The following is a 26,760-nucleotide window of genomic DNA, read 5'->3' on the forward strand; positions in this document are numbered from 1 at the left end:
GGGGGGGGGCCGGGGGGGCGCGGGGGGGGGGGGGGGGGGGGGGGGGGGGGGGGGGGTGGTTAGAGAAGGCTTCCCGGGGACGGGACTCTCAGCCAGAACCGAATGGCAGGCTCCGGAGGGAAGCCCGCCCTGTCTGACCGCTGAGCCATCTGGTTGCTTGCAGCCCAGGCGGACTCCGGGAGCTGGCTGTGCGGCCGCGGGCGGCATCATTTCTCTCCAGGGAAAGTGGCTGGGAGGCCGACTGCAGAGGCCAGAGGCCTGGCCATGCCGGGCCTCCAGCTCCTCCTCTAGCGAGACTCAGAAAGTGCCCCCAACGGCGGCCATGGGTCCTTGGCTGTTCTTGGCGGCCACGAGGAACTGAGGTCCCCAAGGTCACACCCAGGTCAGGGGCAGGAGAATCCCTTAGCCCAGCCCCCACCGGGGCCTGGGCCTGGGCCTGGGCCGGGGCCTGGGAGGCCCGTGCCTGTGGGTGGCCGCAGGTCAGGGAAGCTCACGTGCAAGGCCAGGCCCAGCTCCAGAGCGAAGGAGCAGGGGCCTCGCCTGCCTGCTGCAGCTTCAAAGAGCCTCATCATTAACAAAAGTGCTCCAGGAACGCTTTCTTCCCCCCTTGCTCCTTAAGGCGGCTCCCGAGTGAAAAGGAAAATCTACAGTGAGCAGCGCAGCCGCGGGCGAGCGGGTGAGCCTCAGAGGGGAGCCACGCCTCTGCAGGCCCTGGCCCACCCTCGCCGAGGTGTGGGCTTCCTTTGTTTATTTAAAATGGTCTCTCTCTTTGTCCCTTCCTCCCGATTCAGGCGGTCTCTCGGGCTGCACTTTAAGTCCTTTTGAAGTGTTACAACCATTTTCTCCTCTTTCAATTAGCAGTAAGAGAAGGAAGCTAATAGCTTCCTGAGCGACTCGCTGTAAATATTAACAAAGTCTGGCCTGGCCGCTGGGCCGGGGGGTGTGTTTACGGGAAGGAGGGGAGGGGTGGGAGATTCCCAACACGGAGGCGAAAATCCCTTGGCACCGGCTTCTGCTGGTGCAGGGGGGCGGGGAGCCGGCCGAGAGGGCGCGTGGCCCTGGGGGCCGCGGCTGGCACAGCTGGCGGGAGGGACGTGGACACTTCTGGAAGAAAGGCAGCTCCCGCCAGCCGCACCTGGGCAACTCGGAGGACGCAGGTGCGTGGTCTGGAATCCCCCGCTTGTGGCTTTGATGTGGTCAGTGGGGGAGGTTTGGGGACTGGCTTTTGAATAGAGAGACCGGACGGGGTGCTGATGGTCCCCGGGTGCCCACTGGACCCTGGCACCCACGATGTAGGGCTCCTGAAAGACTCTGAGGCCGGGGAGTGGACGGAGGGGAGTGGACGGAGGGGAGTGGACGGAGGGAGGGCAGGCCTGTGTGAGCGCGCAGAGCCAGGGGCCAGGAGGGACTGCGTGTCTTGCCTCCCAGCTCCACTGCCCACAGCGGCTCGGGGTGAGAGCCCACAGCCACGGTTCTGCCGGCAGAAGCAGGCCAGTTTCCTGAGGAAGGTTGGGCCTTCGCTGGTGGCACCAGGTTCGCCGTCATTCAGGCCCCTGGGCTAGCCACAGGCCTGTGTTGGGAGCAGAGGAGTGACAGAGCCCTGCTGGGTGGGGCCCGGCCAGCTGGCGGCCTCCTTCCCAGGAGCCTGAGCCCAAAGCTGGCCCAGGCCTGCCCCTCCTGGGCCCTACCGTGTTCAGGCCCCCTCTGCCCCTCCCCAGGGGGCCAGCTGCCCTGGCTGGCTCTGTCCCGCTGCAGCCTGGGGCGACGGTGCCCACCTGGCGGCCTTTCTATTACTCGGCTGCATTGTGGGGGCAGCGCCCTAAACTGGTAGGGCCAGGCCTCCACACCCCGCAGTCAGTGCAAGGAAGGGCTGCTGGGCCCAGTGGGCAGGCAGGTGCCCACAGTCCAGGCTGCATGGGCCCCAGGCCTGCTCTGCCAGCTCAGCACGGGGCACGGCTGGATTCCCAGCCACCTCTGGCTGGGAGCTGCCTTGCTCCCCAGGCCCTGGCTCCAGCCCTCACGTGGAGGGAGGGGAAGGGCACCCGTCCTGGCAGGGGGCCCACGTGTTCTCCCGGAGACGCTCTGGCTGAGAAGAGCTGCCCCTGGTCCCTGAGCGGTTGGCTCCCCTGCTCCGGGCACTGCCCACCCAGCTCCCCGAGGCCTGTCTCTGAAGGTGGGCCCTGGCAGTGGTCCAGGCCTGCGGGCCCGGCAGCCGCCCACACACTGGCTCACACACTTGCTCGCACACCCAGCCCCAAAAGTCTGGGTTTTGTCAGAAAACAGTTTAATTAGCAGCGTGGAGGCTTGGAGGGTTCACACTGAGTTTGCAGGCTCTCTCGCCTCCTCCCTTCTCACCCGCCATGTGGGTGCTGTGTGCAGTGCCAAGCCTGGGGGCCCGAGAGAGCGAGAGGGGGGCAGGGTAGGGCCTCTCATCTGCCAGTGCAGAGGGAGGAACTGGAGCCTCCAGCACGCGCCACCCCCCCCCCCAAGCCTCCAGCTGCCCCTGCCCGTGGCACCTAGAACCTTCCTGGTAGTGCTGGCAGGAGAAGGGGAGGGAACCCACACAGCCCCGGGCCTGTCTTCAGGGAGGCCTCCGAGTCAGCCCCTGCCCTCAACCCATGGCTCCCTCCCCTCCAGCCCAGGCCTCTACTCCTGCTCCTGGGGACACGGTCCCAGCCTGTCACTGGTCCCCTCCCACATACCCTGGCACCTTCCAATTCTCCAGATGGTCATGCCTTCCCTGCCCAGGCACCTGTGTTGGCTCCCACCTCGCTCAGTATGAAGAGAGGCCCTCACTCTGCTGGGCCTTCAAAACTCCCCCGAGGCCAGACCCCGCCTCCCGCTTCAGCTCAGACCACTGCGCTCCGCTAACTCAGCGCTTTGGGACACCAGCCCTCCCACCTCACACAGCCCTCCCACCTCTGAGCTTTTGCATATGCTGTTCCCTCAGCCTGAAAGTGCTTCCTACTCCACCCTCTACGGGTTACAGGATCAGTCCGCACTCCAAACGGAACAACCCCCCTGCCCTGGGGCTCTGGCCCCAGCCCTCTGCGCCCGCCCGGAGAGAGGGCACCTGGCCGAGGCAGCCCCCGGGCCCATGCTGGCTCCAGAGGAGTGACCCCCACTCCGCGGGGGGACGCGAACAGGCCCTGGGACGGCCATCCTCATGGGAGGAAGCCAGCGGCCACGGAACAAACTGCAGGTCGGAGGCACAAAGAGCCTTTTCATCTCGGAAGGTCAGACACAGATGCTGACCTCCACCTGGAAGTCCAGAATGAAAGCAAACGCCGGGTCTCCGAGCTCGCGCCGGCTCTGACCTGCTTACAGGGATCTAAACTCAGGCCCCTTTGCACATGTCCAGCGAGGGGGCCGGCGAGGTGCTCATTGAAAACGCCGCCTGGCTGAGTCTCCAGCCGGAAAGCCCACCTGGTGTCCAGCAGCTCATCCTCGGCGTCTGATTAATAACGCGCACATAAAAACCCGTCCCGAGAGCCATAGGTTGAAATGAAGCAGGAGGGCTAATTGCTAATATAAGAATTAATATCAGCGAGGAGCGATCTTTCAGGCAGCCAGGAGCTGTAACGATGGAGAGCGTTTCCATGGCGGGGAAGCCCTGAGGTCCAAAGGGCGGGGGGTGGCTCTGGAAGACGGACAGGTGGTCCGGAGGGGACTGGCCACACCTGGCCCATTCTAGCGCCACCGAGCTCCCCCGTGACTGTCAGGACGTGGGAGTCGGGGACCAGAACCACAGCCCGCGTCACCTTCCCCAGGGAGCCCCTGGGATCCGCACCCTGCCTCTCCTGCCCTCACCCCTGCTTGGCAAGATGGGGCTTCTGGCCCTCCTAATGCCATGTGTCTCCCGCTGCGGCCCTTGGCAAGCCAGTGGCCGCTCTGCGGACCTCAAGCTCCCGGAGGACAGGGGCTCCTCGTTGGGTCCCAGCGTCTTGCCTGGTGCTGGGAGCATGACTGGACTCAGTACATGTTTGCAGGATGGGTGGAGGGGGAGGTGGATGGGTGGGTATATGGAGGAATGGATGGAGGAATGGATGGATGGATGGATATGAGAGGACCTTAGGAGAGACTCAAAACGTCTCAGTGCAGTGGGCCCCGGGGCCGCCTTGCGTTTGTATGTTTCTTTTGTGCTGAGATTGGCATCGTGTAGGGAGAGGGAACTGGCCCAGAGTTTGAGGCCTGGCTGTCATGTTGGTCGTACGTGGACAAGTCCCTTCTTTTTATTTTAAGTCCCCTTTGCGCCTGCACAATGGGGGCGGTCCTCCCTGCTCGGCCAGCCACGCTGGCTGTCCCCAGGCACAGGGAAGACAGCAAAGCAGGAATGACCTGGAAAAGGATAAGGGCCCTTTGTCCGCAGAAAGTGCGCGGTGTGGAGAGGTGGGACCGTGCACTTGGCTTTCTCTCCCCCTTTCAGATTTCTTCTCATGCAGCTGTGATGTTACTACAGCAAACAGTGAACCTGTGCGGGCATCTCGAGCAGTTACAGACGGAAGCTTTTATTCCTTTGACCCAAAAAATGGCTCTTTGGTACCTGAACGCAGAGACGGGTGGGTGGGGGAAGGCGAGGCGAGGCGGGGGTGAGCAGAGGCGGCCTCATGGGGGGAGTGCCCAGGAGCTGGCTGGCCAAGGAGGCGGGGGCCACAGAGGGCTCCCAGCAGCTGAGCCCTTGGGGCCCCACAGATTCATCTCGTCCTTGGTCAACTTGTCTGGCCACAGAGAACGTCCACGCGCCACCGCTGACTTCGTCTGCACTGCGTGGTTTCGCATACTCCATCCAGTCGTGTGCCCACTGGGGACTCCACGGCTCGGCCGGTAGGTGTCCGCCAGAGGGCGCACTTACACATTTGTTCCCGGCCGGTGAATACTAGGAGGCTACTAACACGCATCCTGGTGCCCCCACACATGCAACAAGCTCCCACCTCCAAGCACGCCCACCCACCAAGCTGACCTGGGAACACACACGCACCCCGACACCGAGAGGCACCCCTCAGCCACGGCAGCAGTCAGGACCCCGTGGGCCCTGTGGGGTCTGGGGCATGTGTACGCCTGGCTCCCGGGGAGCTTTGCAGGGCCATGGGGCAGGCGCGGGTAGGGGCAGCGGGGATGGGGGGACAGCAGGGAGGGCAGACCCAGGATATACACAGCTGGATGGGCCAGAGCTCTGCTTGAACCCTGGGCTTTCTACATGAGGAAGCACCGTGGGGAGTTCACGGGGTGCATTAATTAGGCCCCTTCTGTGTGCAAGGCACCGAGCCGGCCACGTCTCAGTGAGCAGTCTCAGACAAGCAGAGCAGTCCCTTCCCTGACCCTGGAGATACTGTGCCACTGCTGGTTTGTGCGACCACCCACCCAAGGCAGGAGGTGAGGGGTGAGGTTAGGTGGGCTGTTGCCGGAGGGGGAACAGCGTGGGGTTTGGGGGAAAGTGGTGGAGACAGGTGGGTGGGCCAGGCAGGGCCAGGCCTTCTGGGACCCTGGAGGCTGCCCAAGAGCACTGCCCCGACCCCGAGGCTGCCCAAGAGCACTGCCCCAACCCCGAGGCAGCCCAAGAGCACTGCCCCGACCCCGAGGCTGCCCAAGAGCACTGCCCCGACCCCGAGGGCTGTGGGAAGGGCCTGATGCAGCGGGTGAAGCTGCCTTCCTGCATTCATAGTTTCTGAACTCTCTGTCTTGGGGGACCAGCGGCTGCCTCCACGCGCCTGCCCCCCCTCCAACCCCTACGGTACAAAAGTTTCCTCGCCTCGACCAGGGGGCAGATGACCTCATTGGGCTCTTTCCATCTCTTGCTTTCACAGAGGAATTACCGTTTATAATTGGATGGAATCCCACGGGTGCAGGAGCGATCAGAGCCCACACTGGAGCCCAGCGTCACCCCTCACGCGGGGGCTCTGTCCTCATCTTCCCTCCTGTCCAGCCCCCACCCTGCCCCTTCCTGGGGGCCACTCCGCCGCTGGCTCACACCTGCTGTCCCCCGGGGCTTGGTGGTTCTAAACCTCCTTGCTCCTGGGGAAGCTTGTCCCCAAACCTGCCCCATCCTGTGGGCCCCATCGGCCTGCTCGGCCTGGCCAGCGCCGCCCCTCTGAGTGCAGCCCTGCCAGGCTGGGCGCCCCGTGGGCAGGGACCCCCAGTCTGGGCTCTGGGCTTATTAAAACACATGCCCCAAAAATTCGTTTTTATTTGGAACAGCCCCTGACAGTAAGCATTTCTCAAACCCGCCACCTTCAGCCCTACAAAGCCAAGTGCCCAGATGCAGCCGAGCCCATCTGGATCCTATTTCAAACCAGAGCTGACACTCAGATGTGTAATGAAAGCACTTTCCAAAGAGGGGCTCCTGCAGGGGGAGTCGGGACACCAGGGCAGCGGGCCTCCGCGCCAGGCCAGTGAGAGGCTGTGGGTTTGTTGGGATTCCTGCAAACAGCCGGCCCTGCCCCCAGGACTGTGGAAGGGCAGGTGGGGCGCGGAGCCCTGACCCCAGCCTGGGGAGCCGGTGGCCGCAGGAGGGAGGCCGGGACGCAGCTTCCCTGGTCCCCCGATGCTCCTGCTCGCGAAGGGCAGCGGAACGGCAGCGCTTGTTCTGGAAGCCGAGGCCACAGGGCCCAGTGGGGTCCAGCTGCTGGGGGAGCGGACCTCTGGGCTGGGGCAGGGCCCCTGCAGCCTCAGGTGCTCTCAGGACTTCCTTTCTCTCGTTCCCGCGCCCCCCCACCCCCACCCCTGGGAAAAGGGGAGCCAGGGCTCTGGGGAAGGAACTGTTTGTTACTGGGTTTGAGAAGAGAAGGGAGGTGGTGGAGAATGGTCCCAGGCCCTCCCAGCTCATGGGAAAGTGCCTTCAAGAACAGGGTGCCAAGGGATGGGAGGAGAGGGGTCGCAGCCCCAGCAGCCTGTCCCCGGGGAGCTCCTAATTCCAGGGTTTAATCACTTCCTTTGTTTTTTGGCAGGTGAGGAGGCAGGGAGTGGGTGAGGAGGACTCCTTTTTGGACAGACAAGGCCAGGAGGTGAAGCAGGAATAACCCATCCCTCACCCCCGCCCCCACATCCCTGCGAGAAAACCTCTCTGCAAACAGGGGCAGCCAAGCAGGACCGAGCCCCCGCCCCCAAGCATCTTCCCAAAGAGGGGCCGGTGGGGCCTGACAGCTCGGCAGCGCATGTCACAGCTCAGCCCGCCGTGTGCATCTGAACTCCTCCGCGGGTAATGGACTCCCGCCCGCCCCGGGAGACGGAGACGCAGCCCGAGTGGCAGGAGCGCCGCGTCTTTGGAGAGTGGCTCCTTCTCCTCTCTGTCTCAGCAGAGCGCTCCCTGCACGGGAACCCATTCTGCCAAGTGACTTAAAAGGGATTAAAAAATAAAAAAAGACCTTGGTAAAGAAAAGGGGGTAAAAGCCACGCAGAAGCCTTTTGGAGGAGGTGGTGGCCAGCAAGACAAAGAGCACAAGTAGAAAGAGGCAGCAAGAGGCCGCCCGCCCGCCCCGATGGGCGCCGGGCCGTAGGGCATGCCTGGGGCGCAGGGGCCCAGGACACCCGCAGGCCGTGCACGGGAGTCGGGGCTCCGCCGGGGAGAGGCCCGCAGTGCCCGGGGCCCAGGCCGTGCAGAATGCTGCTCTGGACCCACAGCCCCGCCTGACCTCGAGGAGCCCAGAAGAGTCCAGCACAGGGCCTCCTCCTGCACGCCGGGCTGCCCCCAGCGCCCCAGGTCTGCGGTCTGCACCCCGAGTGCCAGGGCTGAGGCCGGAATGTGAGCGTGGCCCAGGCCCACCTGGACCCAAGCACAGCATCCAGAGCGGCATCCAGAGCGGCCATCCCAGCCAGACCAGCGGCTCAGCGAGGGAGGTGAGGCGGACGGGAAGGGCCCCGGTGGTGCAGGCAGGCCCGGGGCTCCTGGTGCCCAGGGAGGGCATACAGAGAAACAGCCGGCCCGCCCCTCCCCAGGCCGGGTCAGACGGGGGCCGCACAGAGCTCCCCAGCTCTGTAGCTCTCCCAGCCACCCACACAGGTAGTGCAGGCCGCTGGCCACTCTGCGTGCCAGGGGAGGGCTCACTTGCTACCTGGTGGCCCCGTGCTGCGGGCTCCGTCCCAGGGTGGGTGGACCCAAGGTGCAATGGAGTGGTCTCTCAGGAGTCACTGCTGCACACCTTCCAGGCCCTGCTGTCCTTGGAGGTGGGTCTCGCTTTGAGCCCCTCTGAGTTCTGCCCAGAGGGGGCAGCAGCGAGGCCGCGGGGAGCAGGACTTTGGTGGCTTCAGTGCTGGCGAGGAGGACCCAGCCAAGGCCCCGCACCCGCTGGCCTTTGGGCAGCCCCTGCTCGGCTTCCGGCTCAGCCCCAGAAGGGCAGTGAGTGCGAAGACGGATGGGAGCAGCTGGCTGGGATCCCAAAGGTCTGCCAAAGCTGGGCCAGCGGGGGGCAGGGTCCTGTCCTGTCTCCCCATCCCCAGAGGCCAAGAGGGTGGACTCAAGCCTCCCCAGACACAAATCCTGGCAACCTGGAGCGGAGGCGGCGCCCTGGGCAGGGCAGGGAAGCCCCAATTCATTAACAAGATGGAAAATGACACTTCCCCGCGCGCTTCCCCAGGAGAGGGGCTGATTTATGACGGCTCCGGGCCGGGACATTCGTCAGCGCGGCGTGGCGCGCACGCCGTCTGCGGGGGCATTAACAGTGTGTTATTAGCCACCAGCGTGAAAGATGCCCTGCGGATGGGCTATTTGCTGTTATTTATTGTGGAGGTGCCAGCCCAGCAGCAGGGCCGGCTGGAGCCTGAGCTTGGCCCCTGCCCGACTGCCTCCCTGATGCTTGTCCCCCTTCTCCTCCCAGCCCCGTCAAGGGGGTGCGGGGGGGGGGGGCGGGCGTCATCCCTGGGGCTGAGGCCAGGACGGGAGGGGGCAGCTGGTATGGTCCCCCAGGCCTGTTCCCTAAATATTTATGGAGAACCTGTTCCATGCCCGGCTCTGCCTCGAAATGGGCTGGGGAGCCCGTCGGACGTGGGCTGGTGGCTGGCCTTCCAGGTGTGAGCGGCGTGACCTTGGGCCCCTCCCTGAGTGCGCTGCCCTCTGTGCACTGGAGGCCCAGGCTCCGCAGGGTGTGGCCGGGGTTTGTGAAGGGCCGGGGTGCAGCAGGCGCTCAGGCTGGCCATTTACTGCCACTACCTGGTCTGACCCCAGAGGGCCAGAGGGGCTGACCCCCGGGGGGCGGGGAAGCAGCCCCCATGAGACCCTGCTTCAGCCAGACACTGTCCATCATCGCCTCCTGTGCCCACCCCCAGGAAAGGGCTTGAGAGGCGGTGCCAAGGCCGGAGGAGGCAGGCAGGGAGAGGGCTGTCCACAGCTGCTGGAGGGTTCTCTCTGCCCCGGACCCGTCCGTCCCCTCCCTGGGCCTCTGTAAACAGCCGATGATCTGCGAGATCCTCTCCCTCCCCAGCCCTGAGAGAGGGTTCCCCGCACACCCCGTGTGTATCTGTGGGAGTGGGAGGGAGGGGCCATCTCTAAGAAAGCGGGGCCGGCCTCTGACGCCTGGAGGGGGACCTGCAATTGGGCGGTTCCAGGCTGGTCACCCCATATGAGAGGAGAAGAGTGGGGACAGCAGGGGTCTGCCTTGGGTTTGCGCCCTCCCAGGGTGGGGCCTCCCTAGCTGAGGGGCAGGTAAGACACTGGGAAGGGGAGAGCAATGGACATGGAGTCCAAGGCCTGGGCTGTGTCGGCCTCTCCACCACGCTATGCACAATTCAGACCAGGCCCTCTGCCTCTCGGGGCCCCATGGTTACCTCCTGGTGGGGCTGACGGAGGGCCGGCCTCTCTCTTCTCTCCTACGGCCGGGTCCTGGGATTCAGATTCTAGGGCTTCCCTTTTGGCGAATTCATCCATCCATCCATCCATCCATCCACCCATCCATCCATCCATGCATTCATTCATTCATCCATTCACAGATGTTTACGGGCACCCCCCGGGCCAGGCTGTGGGCAAGGCTCATGGATAAGACAGAACGTGGTAGGAGTTTGCTTTCTCGAGGCAGGGTTTGCACAGTCAGCTTGTCCTACATACTGGGGAGGGGGGGTGGGTCTCACCAGGACCAGGGCCTGCATGGTGAAGGTGCCCCACCTCCGCCCAGCTCCCAGCCTCCGCCACATGGTCGGCAGCATCGCCAGACATTGTCTTTCCGGGTCACCCGCTCCTCTCTCGGCCCCTGGCTGCCAGGATCCCGGCTGCTGAGGAGGCCGGCAGGGCAGGCCCAGGGGACCACTGCCCTGTTCTCTGGGGCTGTCCCAGCCCTGCAGGCGCTGCCCTCCCTCTTGCTTCCTCCCAGCCCCCCAGAATAAAGGCCCTGGGGCCCCCTCCTACCGCTGAAACTCCCCAGCCGCTCCTTTTCCTTCCCAGAAGGAACTGAGCCTAAGTCTAGGCAGCTTCACTAAAAATGCACGCTGACGGGGGAAGTGTCAGGTGTGGAACTGCTTATTAAATGACGCCGGAGAGAAAGAGACAATTACACGTGTCTCCTTTCATCCCCCCTCCCCCTCCTGGCCCTGAACGGTGTCATATCGAACACTGTTATCAATATAATTAACCTCCTAAGACCCAATTTTAAAGTCTTATTTTTAAAAGCGATTTACATTCTCTGAAGTTCAGGACACCCCGGCCCCCGGCCCCGCCCAGGCGGCCTGCGAGGGGAGATGAGCTGGAGGTACTAGTACATTTTCAGTGGATTTGCATACCTGCCTGCAATTACCGCCAGTGATAACTACTGATGCATAATGCATGCAGCATGAAATTAGAAAAATAATTAACTTCAGGCTTTAAAAGAATCCCCACCCCAACCCCCCACGCATTACAAGTTCTCAATGGCACCAGGAGACAGATCAGGCGTGGAGTTGTGCAGTGTGGGGTGAGAAGGGCCTTGAGGGCCGTGACATCCAGCCCCCCTCCGCCCTAAGGAGGTGTCCCGTGGGCATAGGCTGCTAAAACCCCAGGTTCCCCTCCTCACCGCCGCCCGCCGGCCGCCGCATCTCCTGGACCTGCAGGGGAGCGCTGCCCATCGCTAATGACGGCGCTGGTCCCGGTTCTGACCTCCACTCTGCCTCAGGCCCTCTGCGCAGGCTTGAACATAACCGTCCTTTATCCGCACAAGAACCCAGGGGAGTGGATGGTTCACGGTCCGTCTTGCGGATGAAGGCCTGAGACCCGAGGCCATACCTGCCCTCTCAGGGGAGGGGCGTCCTGGAGGGGGCAGCTCCCAGGCCTCTGGGCAGAGAGGTAGAGGCTGCTCCCCCCTCTGCCTCTTGACCTCCCTCCCTCCCTGTGGCTTATAACCGGGGAGGTCGTGTGGGCTGGTGAAGAAGAAAATGTGGGGCCCTCATTATTTAAACAAAGATTTGCTGAGGACCCATCACAGATACGGAGGGGACCCTGCCTGGTGGGTTGGGGTCCCCCCACCTTCCCCTTCCTGGGGCTGAAACTGCTTCTGTCCCCTGTCTGCCCTGCACACCTCGCTCCTGCCTGGGGCCCTGCTCTGCCAGTGGGTGCGGGCCTGGCAAGGTTTAGGAAAACACAACAATTCTTCTAGCTGAAGGGAGGGTCTGGGAGGGGGGGCGAGGGGCGGCCTCTGTCCCGCCTCCGCTTCCCGGCCCTCTTGTGTCTGCCTTCCCTCTTCTGAAGCTCAGCCAGGACTAGTGGGCAGCCGCCCCGAGTGGCCATAGGAGGGCCTTGGGGTCCTCCCTGGGGACAGTTGGGGCAGCTCTTCTTCCCAAAACCACCAGGCCTGTGCTGGGCACTCCCCGCAGCCCTCCCTCAGCGGCACATTACAGATGAGGAGACCGAGACCCAGAGAGGCATCACCGCCGGTCACGCCGCTGCCGGGGACTGGGGAGGCCAGGTTCTAACCCAGCGCCCGTTACAGATGAGGAGACTGAGACCCAGAGAGGCATCACCGCCGGTCACGCAGCCGGGGACTGGGGAGGCCAGGTTCTAACCCAGCGCCCTGCTGTCCTCTCTCCTCACACGCCTCTTTCTTGGAGTCACCGCCACCCGGAATTCTCGGATTCCTCACTGGCGCTGATGGGCCCGCGCTGCTGCCGGGTTGTAGGGCCAGTGCTCCCACCCAGCCTGCGGGGAGGGGCTGAGGAAGCACAAGGTGAGGAGTCCGCCAGGTAGCAGCGCGGCCTGGCCTGTGGGCTCCCAGTGCACCTGGAGGCTCAGCAGGCAGGGGAGTGAAGACGGGGCTGGTGGGAGCAGAGGACAGAGACAAGCAGTTGACACAGAGCCTCGGCCCGCGTGGCTGGGGCAGCGGGAGAATCACAGCAGCTGTGAAACCTCAGGCATATGTCACATCCAAGCTGCCCTTATGAGGGGGTCCTTTGCACGTATTACCTTAATGCATCCTCAATGGCCATATTTATAGATGAACTGAAGCTCAGAGAGGGCAAGTAACTTGCTCAGGGTCACACAGCCTGGAGGTGGCCGAGGCAGGACTCAAACCCAGGTTTCTCTGTCCTGGAAGATGGCAGGAGCTAGTAGCAAAGGCCAAGAGCGGTGTCCCTCGGCTGATAGGGGTCTGGATACCTCCAGTCTGAGCCACTTCACTCCTTCCCTCCCCTCCCCCCAACAGCAGATCAAGGATCCTGCTGTCAGTCATGGAGCTGGCAGGCCATAACTCACACCCTGCTGAAGTCTGTGGGACCCGTGCAGCGATGACAAGGGGCCCGGTAAAAGACAGGCGATTTACCGGGTTTAATTTGATGGCCACATAAACCACCCAACGCACAACTAGGGAATAAAAAGGCTGCCTAGCACCTGGGCAATTAATGGGCTCCTCCAGCAAGGCGTGCCCCCCCCCCCCCCCAGCCCAGGCCCCGCCCTACTCTCCCAGAACCAGGGGGCTCAGAGTTGGTGGCCTTGCGGAAGGGCTAGCAGAAGAGACTTGAGCCAAGATGGATGAGGCCCATCCATAGAGGAGCAGAGAGGCCTTGGGTCCCTGCCTCCCAGATGCTGGTTGGTTATCCATCAGGCATCTCTGAAATATGCAATTTACACTCCGTCATTGATGCCGGGGCCTCTGGAGGCTGCCGGCTGCAGCCATGAGCTGAGTGGGTACCGGGAACGGACTTCCATGCCAGAGAAGGCGGCGGCTGACCTTGCCTTTGGCCTGAACAAGCCTGCCCCCTGCTCAGGGCACTGGCCTGGCACAGCAGAGCGCAGGGGCCGCCCGCATCCCCTGCCAGGACGCAGCCTTGGCAGACCAGGGTGGGGGGTGTCCTCTGACCATTTGCTGGGGCCCAGGCAGAGGCTCCCCCAGGCTTGGCCTTGACCCCTGAGACCGAGGGGGTGGCCTTGGGCAGGCCTGCACCTTCCTGTCCTCAGCACCTGCCCTGTCCCTGACCCTCTGCTCATAAGCAGCTTGGGACAGGACCTCCAGGCCCCATCACCTTCGGGTTCTGGCTCCATGCAGGGTAAGGAACAGATGTGCAGCTAGAAACCCGGGCTGGCTGGACCCTGGGTAGGCCCCTCACCCCTGAGCCTCAAGCTGCTCGGCTGTAAAATGGACCGGAGGACGTGTGTGTGTATGACAGGGTGAAGGTACAGACATAGGCCTGTGAAGGGGGTGGGTGAGGTCTGGCTCGAGGGCTCCCCCTGCTGCCTGGGCTCATCCCTGTCCTCTGGAGGTCGGCCTACCCAGGTCTATGGGACCATTCCCTGCCCAGAGCCCATCCGTCCTATGATCTGGGCCAGGGCCCTTCCCAGTCCCGGGTATGACGACAGGTAGGGGAGTCAGTGGTCAGATAAGGTCGGGCAGCCTGGGATACCCAGGCTCCTCCCACATCTTACGCGGTGGCTCTCAATGCCGCTGAGGGCAGGAGGGGCTGGGGAGCATGGTGCGAGGCTCTGGGTGGGAGATGAGAGAGGGAAGTGGCCGGGGAGCCTGGTCAGGGAAACAAAGACGACAGCCTAACCTGCAGGAAGCGCAGACCACCTCCACGTTCCGAGGGTGGAGTGTGAGTGGGGTGAGGACCCATAGCCTGGGCTGGGGGCCGAGAGGTCTGAGGCTGCAGTCCTTGGTCCCTCAGGCTGTGGGTGCTGGTGGAGGGAGCCTGAGCTGGCTTCAAGGGCCCCGATGCTGGGCATGGCTCAGCCCCCCTCTTCCTCCTCTGGTTCCAGGTGCAGACCCCCGGCACCCTTCCCCCCGATCCTCAGTTGCTTCCAGCCAGGTGTCCTGGGCTGGCCCTTGACCTGCCCTGGGGGGCCCTGTAGACAAAGCTTCGCGCTGCAAACAGGCCCTGGGCAGGTTCGTGCATTAGTGGCGGGGAAGCCTGAGATCTCTCCAGAAGCCTTGGAGCTGCAGGCTGGGCAAGGCCCCTGCAAATGCAAATGGCATGAATGTGGGGGGCTCGTGGAAGAGGTGCTCCCACATTCTCAGTCCCTTCTGTACTCGGTGGTCACTGATGCCAAGCCACGCCAGGCCACCACAGCCCCTGGCCCCGGCCCTCGAGCGCCCGAGATGTGGTTGCAACATTAAAACACGATAGTCACCAAAACAGCATGACCCGCAGTCCACAGACACTCAGCGCTTTGGGCCTGGTGACCAAGATTCTGGCCGAGGCTCCCCCTTACCACCGCTCCAGTGGGCGTGACTAAGTTCACATCTCATCTGTGAGATGGGAATGAGAAGGGCTCTGACCTCCTGGGTGCTGGGAGGATTAAATGACTTAATTCCTAAAGCTCTAGGTGAGGTCTTCGTTATAGGATGAGCTACCATCCCCCCAGAATTGAATCACAAGTGGCCAGAACAAGTGGCATATGGTATGGGCTGGACAGACATCTGTTGGGTGACTGGATGGCCAGCTGCATGGATGGATGAGTGAGTGGGGGATGGACAGACGGATGAGTGAGCGGGGGATGGCGGATGGATGGACGGATGGATGGACAGATGGATGGATGGCTCAGTGAGTGGATGGGTGGATAGAAGGCTGGATGACGGAGCAGACGGAAGCTCTTTTGGCATCAGGAAGCCCATCAGAGGAGAGGGCATCTGAGCCTGGTCCTGAAGGGTGAGGAGCAGTTTGCTAGACGGAGAAGAGCAGTCCTGGTATAGAGACAGAGAAGGAAGAGGGTGTGACAGGGCTGAGACACGGAGACACTTGGCCGCTAGGGCGTGGAGTGAGGCCCCGACTGGCTCCCGCGCTGAGCGGGTCCCGATTCTGCTCTGTACACCAGGGCTGCCCCGGCCGGGGACTCCGTGTGGGCTCCAAGGGGCCACTGTCCCACCCCTGAAAAGCCTTCGTGAACCGGGATTGATACAGCAGGCCTTGGCCTGCCGCGTGGAGATACCTTCCCCACTGAGGTTGAAAGATAATTTCTCTTTAATTGCTTTTTTTAAAAAAACCATTATGAACAGTAAAATAATGAAAAAGGTCTATGCTGCAATTTTTCCATTTGTGAAAACTGAAATTACACCTCCAGGCAATTCCCTCAGAGCATGGATCCCTCCCTCCTTTTGTGTCTCATTTCTTTAAATGTAACAAAAACATATACATATATACACATTCAAGTTTTGTGACTTTCGGAAGGGGACAAGGTGTGGAGTCATCTCCCACAGAGCGCAGAGCTAGGGAGGGCGCCTCTGATGAAGAGAGATTTCTGTAAATACGCGAGAAAGCAGTTCTGTTGACACCTTCTTCCTCTGTCTATAAAATGCACGAGTGACACAGGACATGTTTTAACACCAGACAATGAAGCGCCCGCTCTCCACCGCTCAGCAGTGACGGCGCTGGCAGCTCCTTTTCCGCAGGTTCTGGTCACGCCCCCCCCTCTTTGAGCTCGCAGGCCTCCCCGAAACAAGCTCTCCCGGCAAACCCTGGGCCTGAGCCAGATGTCAGTTCCTCACTCCAGTGAGAAATGGCTCGGAATCCATAAAACACGCCCTAAATCCATCCCATCGACATGGACCGTGAAAACTGGTTCAGTGTGAAATCTTGAAGGAAGAAAGCGGAGCTGCGGGGTGGCCGTTGCTAGATGAGCCTCGCCCGAGGCGCAGGGTCGCCGTCCTGCCCTAAATCCATCCCATCGACATGGACCGCCACGCGTGGCATTAGCCGTAAAAACTGGTTCAGTGTGAAATCTTGAAGGAAGAAAGCGGAGCTGCGGGGTGGCCGTTGCTAGATGAGCCTCGCCCGAGGCGCAGGGTCGCCGTCCAGGAGGGCAGGCAGCCTCCGTCTCATTCACGGGCAACGTGTCACTCCCACTGAGGTTTGAAGTTAGCCAGAGTCCAACTCAGCCTGAGTGGTCACCTGTGACATAACCTGGGCACTGAGGGGCCGGGTGCCTGTGCCTCCAGGCTGGATTTCTGCCCCACGTCCCCGCCCGCAGCGGCCTCTTGGTGGCACACGGGTGGCCGCTGCGACTCAACGCCCTCTCACCGCACGTGTCTTGTGCTCCTTGCAGGTGTTGAGGCCCCAAGTCAGGTGAGGCCCGGTTCCCCCCGCCATCCACCATGGTGGTGGCACACCCCACTACCTCCGCCACCACCACTCCCGCTGCCACGGTGACGGCCACTGTCGTGATGACCACGGCCACCATGGACCTGCGCGACTGGCTGTTCCTCTGCTACGGGCTCATCGCCTTCCTGACCGAGGTCATCGACAGCACCACCTGCCCCTCCGTGTGCCGCTGCGACAACGGCTTCATCTACTGCAACGACCGGGGGCTCACCTCCATCCCCGCCGACATCCCCGACGACGCCACCACCCTCTACCTGCAGAACAACCAGATCACCAACGCCGGCATCCCCCAGGGCCTCAAGACCAAGGTCAGCGTGCAGGTCATCTACCTGTACGACAACGCCCTGGACGAGTTCCCCGTCAACCTGCCCCGCTCCCTGCGGGAGCTGCACCTGCAGGACAACAACGTGCGCGCCATCGCCAGGGACTCGCTGGCCCGCATCCCGCTGCTGGAGAAGCTGCACCTGGACGACAACTCCGTGTCCACCGTCAGCATCGAGGAGGACGCCTTCGCCGACAGCAAGCAGCTCAGGCTGCTCTTCCTGAGCCGGAACCACCTGAGCAGCATCCCCTCGGGGCTGCCCCGCACGCTGGAGGAGCTGCGGCTGGACGACAACCGCATCTCCACCATCCCGCTGCACGCCTTCAAGGGCCTCCACAGCCTCCGGCGCCTGGTGCTCGACGGCAACCTGCTGGCCAACCAGCGCATCGCCGACGACACCTTCAGCCGCCTGCAGAACCTCACCGAGCTCTCGCTGGTGCGCAACTCGCTGGCCGCCCCGCCCCTCAACCTGCCCAGCGCCCACCTGCAGAAGCTCTACCTGCAGGACAACGCCATCAGCCACATCCCCTACAACACGCTGGCCAAGATGCGCGAGCTGGAGCGCCTGGACCTGTCCAACAACAACCTCACCACGCTGCCCCGCGGCCTGTTCGACGACCTGGAGAACCTGGCCCAGCTGCTGCTCCGCAACAACCCCTGGTTCTGCGGCTGCAACCTCATGTGGCTGCGGGACTGGGTGAAGGCGCGGGCGGCCGTGGTCAATGTGCGCGGCCTCATGTGCCAGGGCCCCGAGAAGGTCCGGGGCATGGCCATCAAAGACATCACCAGCGAGATGGACGAGTGCTTCGAGGTGGGGCCACAAGGCGGCGCGGCCCATGCGGCCGCCAAGACCACCGCCAGCAACCACGCCTCTGCTACCACACCCCAGGGCTCCCTCTTCACCCTCAAGGCCAAGAGGCCGGGGCTGCGCCTTCCCGACTCCAACCTTGACTACCCCATGGCCACGGGCGATGGCGCCAAGACCCTGGTCATCCACGTGAAGCCCCTGACAGCGGACTCCATCCGTATCACGTGGAAGGCCACGCTCCCTGCCTCCTCCTTCCGGCTCAGCTGGCTGCGCCTGGGCCACAGCCCGGCCGTGGGCTCCATCACAGAGACCCTGGTGCAGGGGGACAAGACAGAGTACCTGCTGACGGCCCTGGAGCCCAAGTCCACCTATATCATCTGCATGGTCACCATGGAGACGGGCAACACCTACGTGGCCGATGAGACGCCCGTGTGCGCCAAGGCGGAGACAGCCGACAGCTACGGCCCCACCACCACACTCAACCAGGAGCAGAATGCCAACCCCATGGTCGGCCTGCCCCTGGCGGGCATCATTGGGGGCGCTGTGGCCCTCGTGTTGCTCTTCCTGGTCCTGGGGGCCATCTGCTGGTACGTGAACCGGGCCGGGGACCTCCTGACCCGGGAGCGGGCCTACCACCGAGGCAGCCAGAAAAAGGACAGCTATCTGGAGTCGGGGACCAAGAAGGATAACTCCATCCTGGAACTCCGAGGCCCGGGGCTGCAGATGCTGCCCATTAACCCTTACCATGCCAAAGAGGAGTACGTGGTCCACACCATCTTCCCCTCCAACGGCAGCAGCCTCTGCAAGGGCACGCACACCATCGGCTACGGCACCACCCGGGGCTACCGTGGCGGCGGCATCCCCGACGTAGACTATTCCTACACATGATGCCCGCCGGGCCGCCCGCCCCCGCTCCCACCTCCTCCTGGCGCGGCGACCCCGTGGCTTTGCCCCGCTTGCTGCCATCCGACACAGCAAGGAGAAGAAACTCCACGGCGACTTTCCCAGCAAAAAGCAGCGTTGGGGGAGGGCTGACACTTTTCTAGAACACAGCCGAGAAAACAAGTTTTTTTAAGGACAGAAGACGGGAGGGGGGTGGGTTGACGTTGCTGAAGACATAATTTATACCAAATTATGCCAGTTGGGGAGGGAAGGACTAAAAATAATATTGCAGGAAGGGTTGGGCCAGGGTGTTTTCCCCTGAAGTGGAAAGATACTACCTGTACCGAGTCTGTGCGCGCCTCCTGCCCTGTTCAGGGCCGTCACGAGGGGACCGTCGGAGAGAAGCCGCCGTGGGACACAGAGGCCCCCGCGCAGCGCTCGCTGCCAGCCGCTCCCCGGCAGCCACGAGATGGGCAAGGCTCGGGCCTCTCACCAAGGAGAGCGGGAGGAAGAGCTTTTCTTCAGTCTCTCCCCGGTTCTCCCCCTACCATTTCCCTCGCAGATCTCCAGAAATATCGCGTCTTTTACTGCGTTCTTTGAACAATGATGTAACCGATTAAAAACTAAAGTCCCTTTTTCCTACCGGAACCCTCTCCACTTCCATGGACCACACGCTGTGGAAGCCCTCCGGAAGCTGCGGCCTTCCCGGCCACTTGGAATCGCGTCTATCCACCCATCGCGAGGTTGCGTCTCTGAACTCGGACGGGTCGATAGAGCCGCGGAGACGGTCCTGACCCCGCTTCTTGGGTCGGTTCGTACCATTTCTTGAGACAATAGAGTCATGAACATGTTGCTTTCCCCTAACGATCATTGAGTAAGTAGACACGGTGTGTTGGGGATCGGAGTGGGGTGGGGGGACAATGCCGTTCCTAAAGGCAGAGGCGTGTCTGTTCTGGGCGGGTGGCTGGGGGGACCCTGGGCAAGGGATGCTTCCAGTTTGATCCTATCTCAGGTTGCCCAGAGCTGGGCCATGCTCCTTTCTGCTATAGAGAAACTTCCTTTAACTGCCAGTATCTTCATCCCCCCCGCTCCCCCCCCCACACACACACACATGCAGTCACCTCAGTACTCCTTCTCTGTGCTCTGCTTCCTCCTGGGACAGGTAGCTGGTGCAGGGATGGGTTCTGTGTGTTTTTTTACATCAGCTGATTAGACTTAATGGTTTCCATGGCTGCTCAAACAACACCCAGAAAAAGACATGAAGATTCTCAGAAAAACCCCCGGGGAAAACTCCTGAGTGCAAAACACTCAGCTGGACTGTTCCAGAGGCGGAGGCCCAGGTCTCCCGAGAAACAAGCCGGCCCCCAAAAGGGCACTGACCGGGGCCCTCCCAGAGTTAAGGCTGATGGTCTCCCCCCGGAAGCAGCGTGGCCGTCATTTATCAGCTGGCGGTGCAGCGTGGCGAGCCGTGAGACGAAAATGACGAAATAACGACACAAACCCGGACGGAAGAGCGGACGGGCGCTCAGGGCTCGGCTCGCCCTGCATCCCTGCTCTCGGGAACGGGGTCGCCCTCCGTCAGCATGCCACGTGCCCTGCACCGGCAGAGCAGTGTCAGAGGAGCGGCGATGGCCGGAGGGCAGGGAGGATGAGAAGGGGTCCAGCTGCTGGTGGCGGCGTTTTCAAAAGGCCTCAGCTGCTCTGACAAAAGCCAAAAGCAGGAGGGCGAGACTGAACAGCGGTCCCAGGGCCTGGGCTGACTGCTGGATGGACATGAAAAGATGCTGCTGGCCCTTCAGGGAAGGGGGTGGGCAGGAACGGACACGAGACCTGAGATGGAGGAGAGACGCAGCCGGGCTCGCCGTGGCCTGGCCGACAGAAGGGTCCCACCAAGTGGGGCTCCCCGCTCCCCAGCCCCAGGGACGGGCCGAGGGGCAGGGACACCTTGCATTTGAAAACAAACCTTTTTCCCTTTTCCTGTTTTCTCAGTGTCAGGAGAGAGATTTTCCAAGCCTTAATTCCACGTGTGTATAAAGGTGGCCTCCCTTTGGCCTGTGGGGCCTCCAGACACAGGCTCGTCCCCATTCCCGGCAGCACGGAGGGGCAGAGGGGCGCCGGGGTGTGGCTGGGAGGAGAGGGTGCGCGCAGGGGTGGGGAGCTGGCTGGAGGGCAGGCGTCCATGGTCTCTGCTGTTTCTGAAGTGAGGTCCCCTCCCTCAAGGCACCACTCCTGCCTTCCGCCAGTGTCCCAGGAAAGTTGGTCCCTGGACACCCCACTGTCAGCCCCCAGGCCCCCACTGCCCACGTGCTCATTCCCCCCTCCCACTCGAGGCCCTCCCTCCTCCTCTCGCCAGGCCAGGCGGAGGTCCGGTCATCCCTCCGAGGCTGGGAAGGCACCGGGGGCAGTAGGGGGCTCAGTCCGTGGGGCTGCGTGTAAGGGAGGGGGGCCTTGCAGGCCTGGAACCAGCCTGTGCGGAACATTCCCCCCAGAGCATTAAGCAGGCCTGGCCCCGCCCAGCCCCAGGACAGAGTCCCGCTCCTACTCCGGCTCTTGCACGACCAGCGCTCAGGCAGGGCTCACACGGGGGCTCAGAGCCCAGGTCCTGCCTGACTCGCCGCGCATCGTCCCACCCCTGTAGGCGCAGAAGTTCGTGGAGACCTGGCCCAGCCAGCGCCCTGGGGCCCGCCCTCATCTTTTCTGCCCTAAGCACCCCAACATCTTCCCAGCGTTCTGTCTGAGAGCGGGACCGGGATGTCTGCTGCCTCACATCCCCCCAAGCCAGGGAGGGGCCTAAAGCCAGGTCCACTCTGAAACCCCACTCCCTCCCGATCCAACTCCCCCGCAGCTGGCCACATAACCACGAGAGGGAGGATGTTCCAGGGCCCCCACCCCACCCCCCTGGACGCATGTGAGGACACAGGGCCCGTGAAGACAAGCCGGGACCTGGGCCACCACTTCTGTCTAGAATCTGCCTTCGGTGGGTGGCCCGCCGGACCCTGGCAGCCTCTAACCAGCCAGGGCAACCTTGCTGGCCTCGGCGGGGATGAGTGCATTTTGTGGCATTTAAAGCAGGTTTAAAGCAAAAAAAAAAAAAAGCCCACGACATTTCTTTGGTTGGTTAAGTGGTTTACCCTTCGTGGTAATTAGATGTAGTGATTGGACTCTCTTTTCTATTACATGGCAATTTTCCTTTAAATTTCCCCTTTAAAAAAAAAAAAAAAAAAGGAAGGAGAGCAGGGAAGGAGAGGCGGCAGCAGGGCCAGGCGAGCCATTTGCATTTTGCGAATGAGGCCTCTAAGCTCAGCTCAGGCGTTGGGCCCAATGTATGGAATGCTTCAGAGATGACTAAGAATAAAATCTATTAATTAGTTATACTCGGCTCCACAGACATGACGTGCATCAAAAGCTCCTTTTCTTCCCCGTTCTCCGTCCCTCTTCCTGTGGCCTCCTGAGGAAGCCTCCATCTTCTCCTTGAAATTGGCTCCGGCTTCCTGGACCGCCTCCATGGTAACAGGCCGGTGGCTAACCAGGGGGCGACCCCGCCAGGAGCTGGGGCAGTGGCTTCTCGCTCTGGGTGATGCTGGCAGAGGAGGTGACAGCAGCTGGGAAGATGGCAGTGGCTGGGGGGCCCAGGCTTCCCCACCCAAAGCCTGAATGAAGGCCATGCCTGCCTTGTGCCTCTCCTCCCTCCCTTGACGGGTCCAGGGAAGCCCACCAGCCCCAACAAGGGGAGCCCAAGGCCAGGCAGAGAGGGAGGAGGGGCTGGGGGGCCCCCAGAGAGCTACGGGGAAAGTGTGCTTTGCAAATCCACAGCTTCTGTTTCCCCCTGGCAAGTGGGGGTGGGCTGAGGTGGCGCCTGGCTGCACCCAGTAAGCTGGGTGCTCCAGAGACCACCTCCCTCCGCGCATCCTGGAACCAGTTGGTCCCATACAGGTGACGGAGGACCAGAGAGGAGGGACAGCCAGGTGAGGGACGCCCGTGGGTCTGAGCAGGCTGATCGGAGCCTGGAGACAGGGCTGGGCAGCGCGCCTGGGGCTGCATCCAAGCCTTCCTCCTCACCCCCTGGGAGCTGGGGACCGAGGGGAGGGCGCCCTGCCCCCCAGAAAATGGCAGCACGAGTCCCAAATGGCAGCACGCCACTCCAGAAACCTGCGTCTGCTGAATGCACCAGGGAGGAGGACTGGGCACCTGAGGCTGATGCTGATGAAAAATACAAGGAAAATTGGATGCGGCGGACAGGGCGCGATGGGGCTGGGGCACCTGCTGGAAGGAGGGGCCTCGGGGTGCACGGCAGTCTGTGCCCCCCAGGACCAGACCGAGCTCTCGGGGCCAGGACGTGGCCAGGGTCAGCTGTGGGCGTCCCATGAGCCCAGGTCCCCTCCTGCGTTCAATCGGCGCAGGTGATGGGCAACAGACACCTGGCGCTGGATCGCTGCCAGGCTGAGTGCTAACAAGCCATTCACAGCCTTCCAGAATGCGGGCTGAGAAGCATCCTTCTTTCCTGAGGAGGGATGAAAGGCTCAAAAATGCAAATCATTACCATTTACAACCAAGCGAGTCTGCTAAATTGATTAGGAAAGATTAAACTCCTTGGAGGTGAAGGAAAAGGGGATTTTTCGAGTTTTATGAACCTGCCCCCAGTGACCATGCGTGTAGCAGGGATTTGACAAGCCGGGCTCAGGGGCTGCCTCTTTGCAGCTGCTGGGGGAGCTGAAGGCCGACACCACCCAGGCCAGAGCGCTCGGCGTGCCCGGGGTTGATGAAGCTGAGGCTCAAGCATTGCCCTCAGAGAAACCACGTCTGCCTCCATCCGGGGCCTTGTGCTCTGGCTCTGAGACAGGGTGGGCTACTCGGCCCTGACAACAGTCATTCAGAAGCTGTCCCAGCCCCCAGCAGAGCCTCTCCCCCAGCCCTCCAGATTCTGTCCGCCCGCAGCGGTCCAAAGTGAGGGGAAGTGGCCAGGCCAGTCACTTAGAGAGTAGGACTCGAGCCATGAGCTTTTCTGCTTCTTTCTGTTCCAGGATGGGTGTGTCTCTGATCCATCCGTTCCCTGCAGTCAGTGGAAGGGGCGTGGGGCCAACTGTAAAGGGAAAAGTGAAGGCAGGGAAGAGAAACTGGCCTAGCAGAGGAATCAGGCAGTGAGCTGTCCGTCACAGGGAGCATTCAAGTACTTGATGAGGCTATGGCAGGGATTTTCCTGGTTCTTGGACTAGAAGGTCCTGGTCCCCCCGCCCTTTACGTTATCATCCCCAGGACCCTGAAAGGGAGACATGGAGAGGATGACTGTGCTGCTCCGAATGACCGGTGTCCTCTGAAAACCCCAGATCAAGGCCATCCCCCAGCCCCTCAAAGAGCTGCCTGTGCTACAAAAGAGAGGCCACGAAATTCCCACCCTCGGTGTCCCCTGGGAGAGGAAGCACAGACATCACCACTCCATCCAGGAGTCTGGGCAAGGGGTTCAGAGGGTGGCCCACCCCTGGGCTGGCTCACCTAGGGCCGCTGGGGGCCACCTCCCAGCCTCGGCTCCGGTCCCAGCTGCCTCCTGGACCTGCTCGCACTGCCAGGGCCCCTGCCACGCCGAGCTCCCCCCACCGTTCCACCGGCTGTTTTCCTAACTCAACACCCTCAGCGCTGCTGGCTCGGTACATCCATCCCAGCCAGGTTGACGGCTGCCTGGGGCACCGTTCACTCTGCCTTTTAAGCAGTTACCATTTCTTTTGAAATGTTCCAAGTACTTGCCTGGAAAATCCACGTTTGCTTCTTTAAAAACACTCACAGAAAGGTCCCCAGGCTCTGGATTCCTCCTCCCTCTACCTTCTTTTCCGTTTGCATTTTTAACACAGTGTCTGTCTCTGGTTTCCTAAGTTCCATTATGGCTGCGGTCAGGCCCACTTTCCCACCATAAATGGGATTTGCAGGCGCCCCGACCCCCGAGGCCACAGGGGCCAAGCGGCCTGTTCTCCCCTGGGCAGACTTTCAGCCCCGGGGCAGCTCCTGCCCTGCTTCCCGCTGGACAGGGGTCACCCCCTCCACCCTTCCGGGGCCTTGTGCTACCGAGGTGCCCTGCTTGTGCCGGGCGGGCAGTGGGCAAGCTGCGGGGGCTCACCCCCACTTCCTAGCAGAGTCAGCCCGAGGCCCCGCAGTCATCCGAGCGAGCAGGGCACCCTGAGCCCTGTCCTTGCGCACCCACCCTCGCCGTCCCCCACACCTGAAAGCTGGAAACGCTGAGCCCGGGAGTCCTTGCAGGAAGGTCTTCGCTGTCACCGCCCCTAAATCTCTTTTACAGCTGTCAGGGCGGACGGCTGCTCGGGCAGGGTGCCAGGCCCCTGAGCTCGTCCGTGTCGGGTCACTGAGCCCAGCACAGCGCCTGGCACACGGCTGCTCCGTCATCTCTTCCCCAACCCGCCTCTCGCTTCCTGGTCCTGCTGACGCCTGCCCCTCAGGCTCCGCGCAAAGGGCCCAGGCGTGTTAGCAACCCCCCCCCACCCCCCAATCTGGCACCTGCCCCTGGCAGCCTAGTACTCGAGGGGCCTCTCGGGGCTCCTCCTCTCTAAAGCATCTCACTCCGCTCTCCCTCAGACCCACCGATCACCAGCTGCGAGTCTGACGGGAAACCCAGCCACTGGGCGGCGTTTGCAGGCAGCCTGGCTGGCTCGGTTACCCCTCTCTGAGCCGAGCCCCAGGCAGAGGACTGGGTGTCCCACCTGTGTGACCCTCCCATCAAGAGCTCCCACACCCTGCGCCACCCCCTGGAGGAACTAACCGAGCTTTCTCCTCAAGACGGAGAAAAACAAAGGCAGCACGAGCTGACAAAGCCACAGCGACGGGCTGCCACACGCTCGTCTCCCTGGAGCTGGCGGTCCCGGGCGCCGCTCACCTGCCCTGCGCAGGGGACATGCCTGCAGAGTCCCAGCGACCACCCACCTCTGGCTGGTCCTGTTTCCGAAAGTTCTGGCTACCCGGCGAAAGATACAAAACTCTGAAACTAGCCTTAGTTTTTCTTTTTTTAAAATATGTTTTTATTGATTTCAGAGAGAAAGAGAGAGGGAGAGATAGAAACATCAATGATGAGAGAGAATCATTGATTGGCTGCCTCCTGCACGCCCCACACTGGGGATCGAGCCCGCAACCTGGGCATGTGCCCCGACCGGGAATCGAACCATGACCTTCCTGGTTCATAGGTCGATGCTCAACCACTGAGCCACGCCGGCCAGGCACTAGCCTTAGCTTTTTTCTACCCGACCCAGCACGCCACCTGCCAGGAGCCAGTGTGCCCGCTGAGACGCCCACCCGGCGTCCAGGGCCGGGCGCCAGACTGCGGTGGGTGGGGGGTTCTTTGGACGGGGAACCTGGTGCCTTGCAGCTCACAGAGATGCTGAGAGCCGTGGGGAGGGGTCTGGATGGCCCTGCACGTGAGGTTTGTCTCCTGGAAGGGAGAGAAGGGGGGAGCGATGGTGCGGAAGGTTGGGGAGCTGCAGGGGGTGAACGTGGAGAGCCAGCTGGCTGGAGCAAACGCCCGCTCATTACGGGTGTCCCCGGGGGGGTGTGAAAGGAGGCAAAGGGGAGAAGTCCGCTGAGAGCACCCCGGGCGTGAACACTGCAGAGGGAATGTTTTGAAGACCCGCCCGCAGCAGACCCCTTTGCCGGTCAAGGTTGTTGCGTGGCCTTTGGTTTTGAGCGGGATCCGTTCCCGGTGGTCTGGGGAGGAGTCTGGGGGGGGGGGGGTCCTCAGCCGGGCCCTGGAGAAGGTGGGTGCCTCATCTCTCGAAAGCCTGTGACCAAGGTCCCTTCCGCTGCCGAGGGACCCCTGCCCAGGCACCCCAGCCCCCCTGGGGCCCCTTCCCTTCCTCCCCTGCAGGATCAGCCCCATAGGCCACTGGGCCGCACAGCCCTTGTCTCTTCCCTTTTTCTCTGAAGGGCAAAGCAGTCTCGGGGGTTGGAGGGATGGGACCACCCCGTGGCTGCCTGCGCCCACCACGACCACAACACAAACCAAAGTGCACTGCGACCCGCCCGGCCTCCTTCCTGTAGGTGCCTTGAAACGTCAATGTCGACACGAATGTGATGAACTATCTGGTCCTATTTTCTGTTTGTCTGTTTTCATATGAAATGTCCAAGTCCACTTCCCTTGGCCTTTCTTGAAATAAATAGAAAGATTTAACTTTTACCGTCGTCTCGCCGCTGACTCTCGGCTCGGGGCCCAGCGTTCCAGGGGCCAGGGGTCTGTCGCACCGTCTTGGCGCCCACACCCCATCCCCAGGCCTCGCTCCCT

The 26,760-nt window shown here is 62.2% G+C and overlaps 2 protein-coding genes across 8 annotated transcripts in view; one reads left to right on the forward strand and one right to left on the reverse strand.

Moving 5' to 3' along the window:
• Nucleotides 1-26,760, reverse strand: part of MACROD1 (MACRO domain containing 1) — a 149,888-nt gene that overhangs the window by 92,169 nt on the left and 30,959 nt on the right. The gene's annotated exons all lie outside the window — the stretch shown is intronic.
• On the forward strand, nt 883-25,494 carry FLRT1 (fibronectin leucine rich transmembrane protein 1). Of its 2 annotated transcripts, XM_014537987.1 has the most exons (5): nt 883-1,157; nt 4,427-4,539; nt 4,693-4,824; nt 6,945-7,833; nt 16,421-25,494. In XM_014537987.1, exon 5 carries the CDS (start codon nt 16,470-16,472, stop codon nt 18,492-18,494), a length of 2,025 nt encoding a protein of 674 aa, XP_014393473.1. In that variant the 5' UTR covers nt 883-1,157; nt 4,427-4,539; nt 4,693-4,824; nt 6,945-7,833; nt 16,421-16,469; the 3' UTR covers nt 18,495-25,494. The 2 variants fall into 2 exon arrangements, with proteins under 2 accessions (XP_014393473.1, XP_005864233.1); XM_005864171.2 differs by lacking the exons at nt 4,427-4,539; nt 4,693-4,824.

Source organism: Myotis brandtii, unplaced genomic scaffold (genome assembly GCF_000412655.1).
Source record: "Myotis brandtii unplaced genomic scaffold, ASM41265v1 scaffold187, whole genome shotgun sequence".
In the NCBI taxonomy this organism is placed as follows: domain Eukaryota; kingdom Metazoa; phylum Chordata; class Mammalia; order Chiroptera; family Vespertilionidae; genus Myotis; species Myotis brandtii.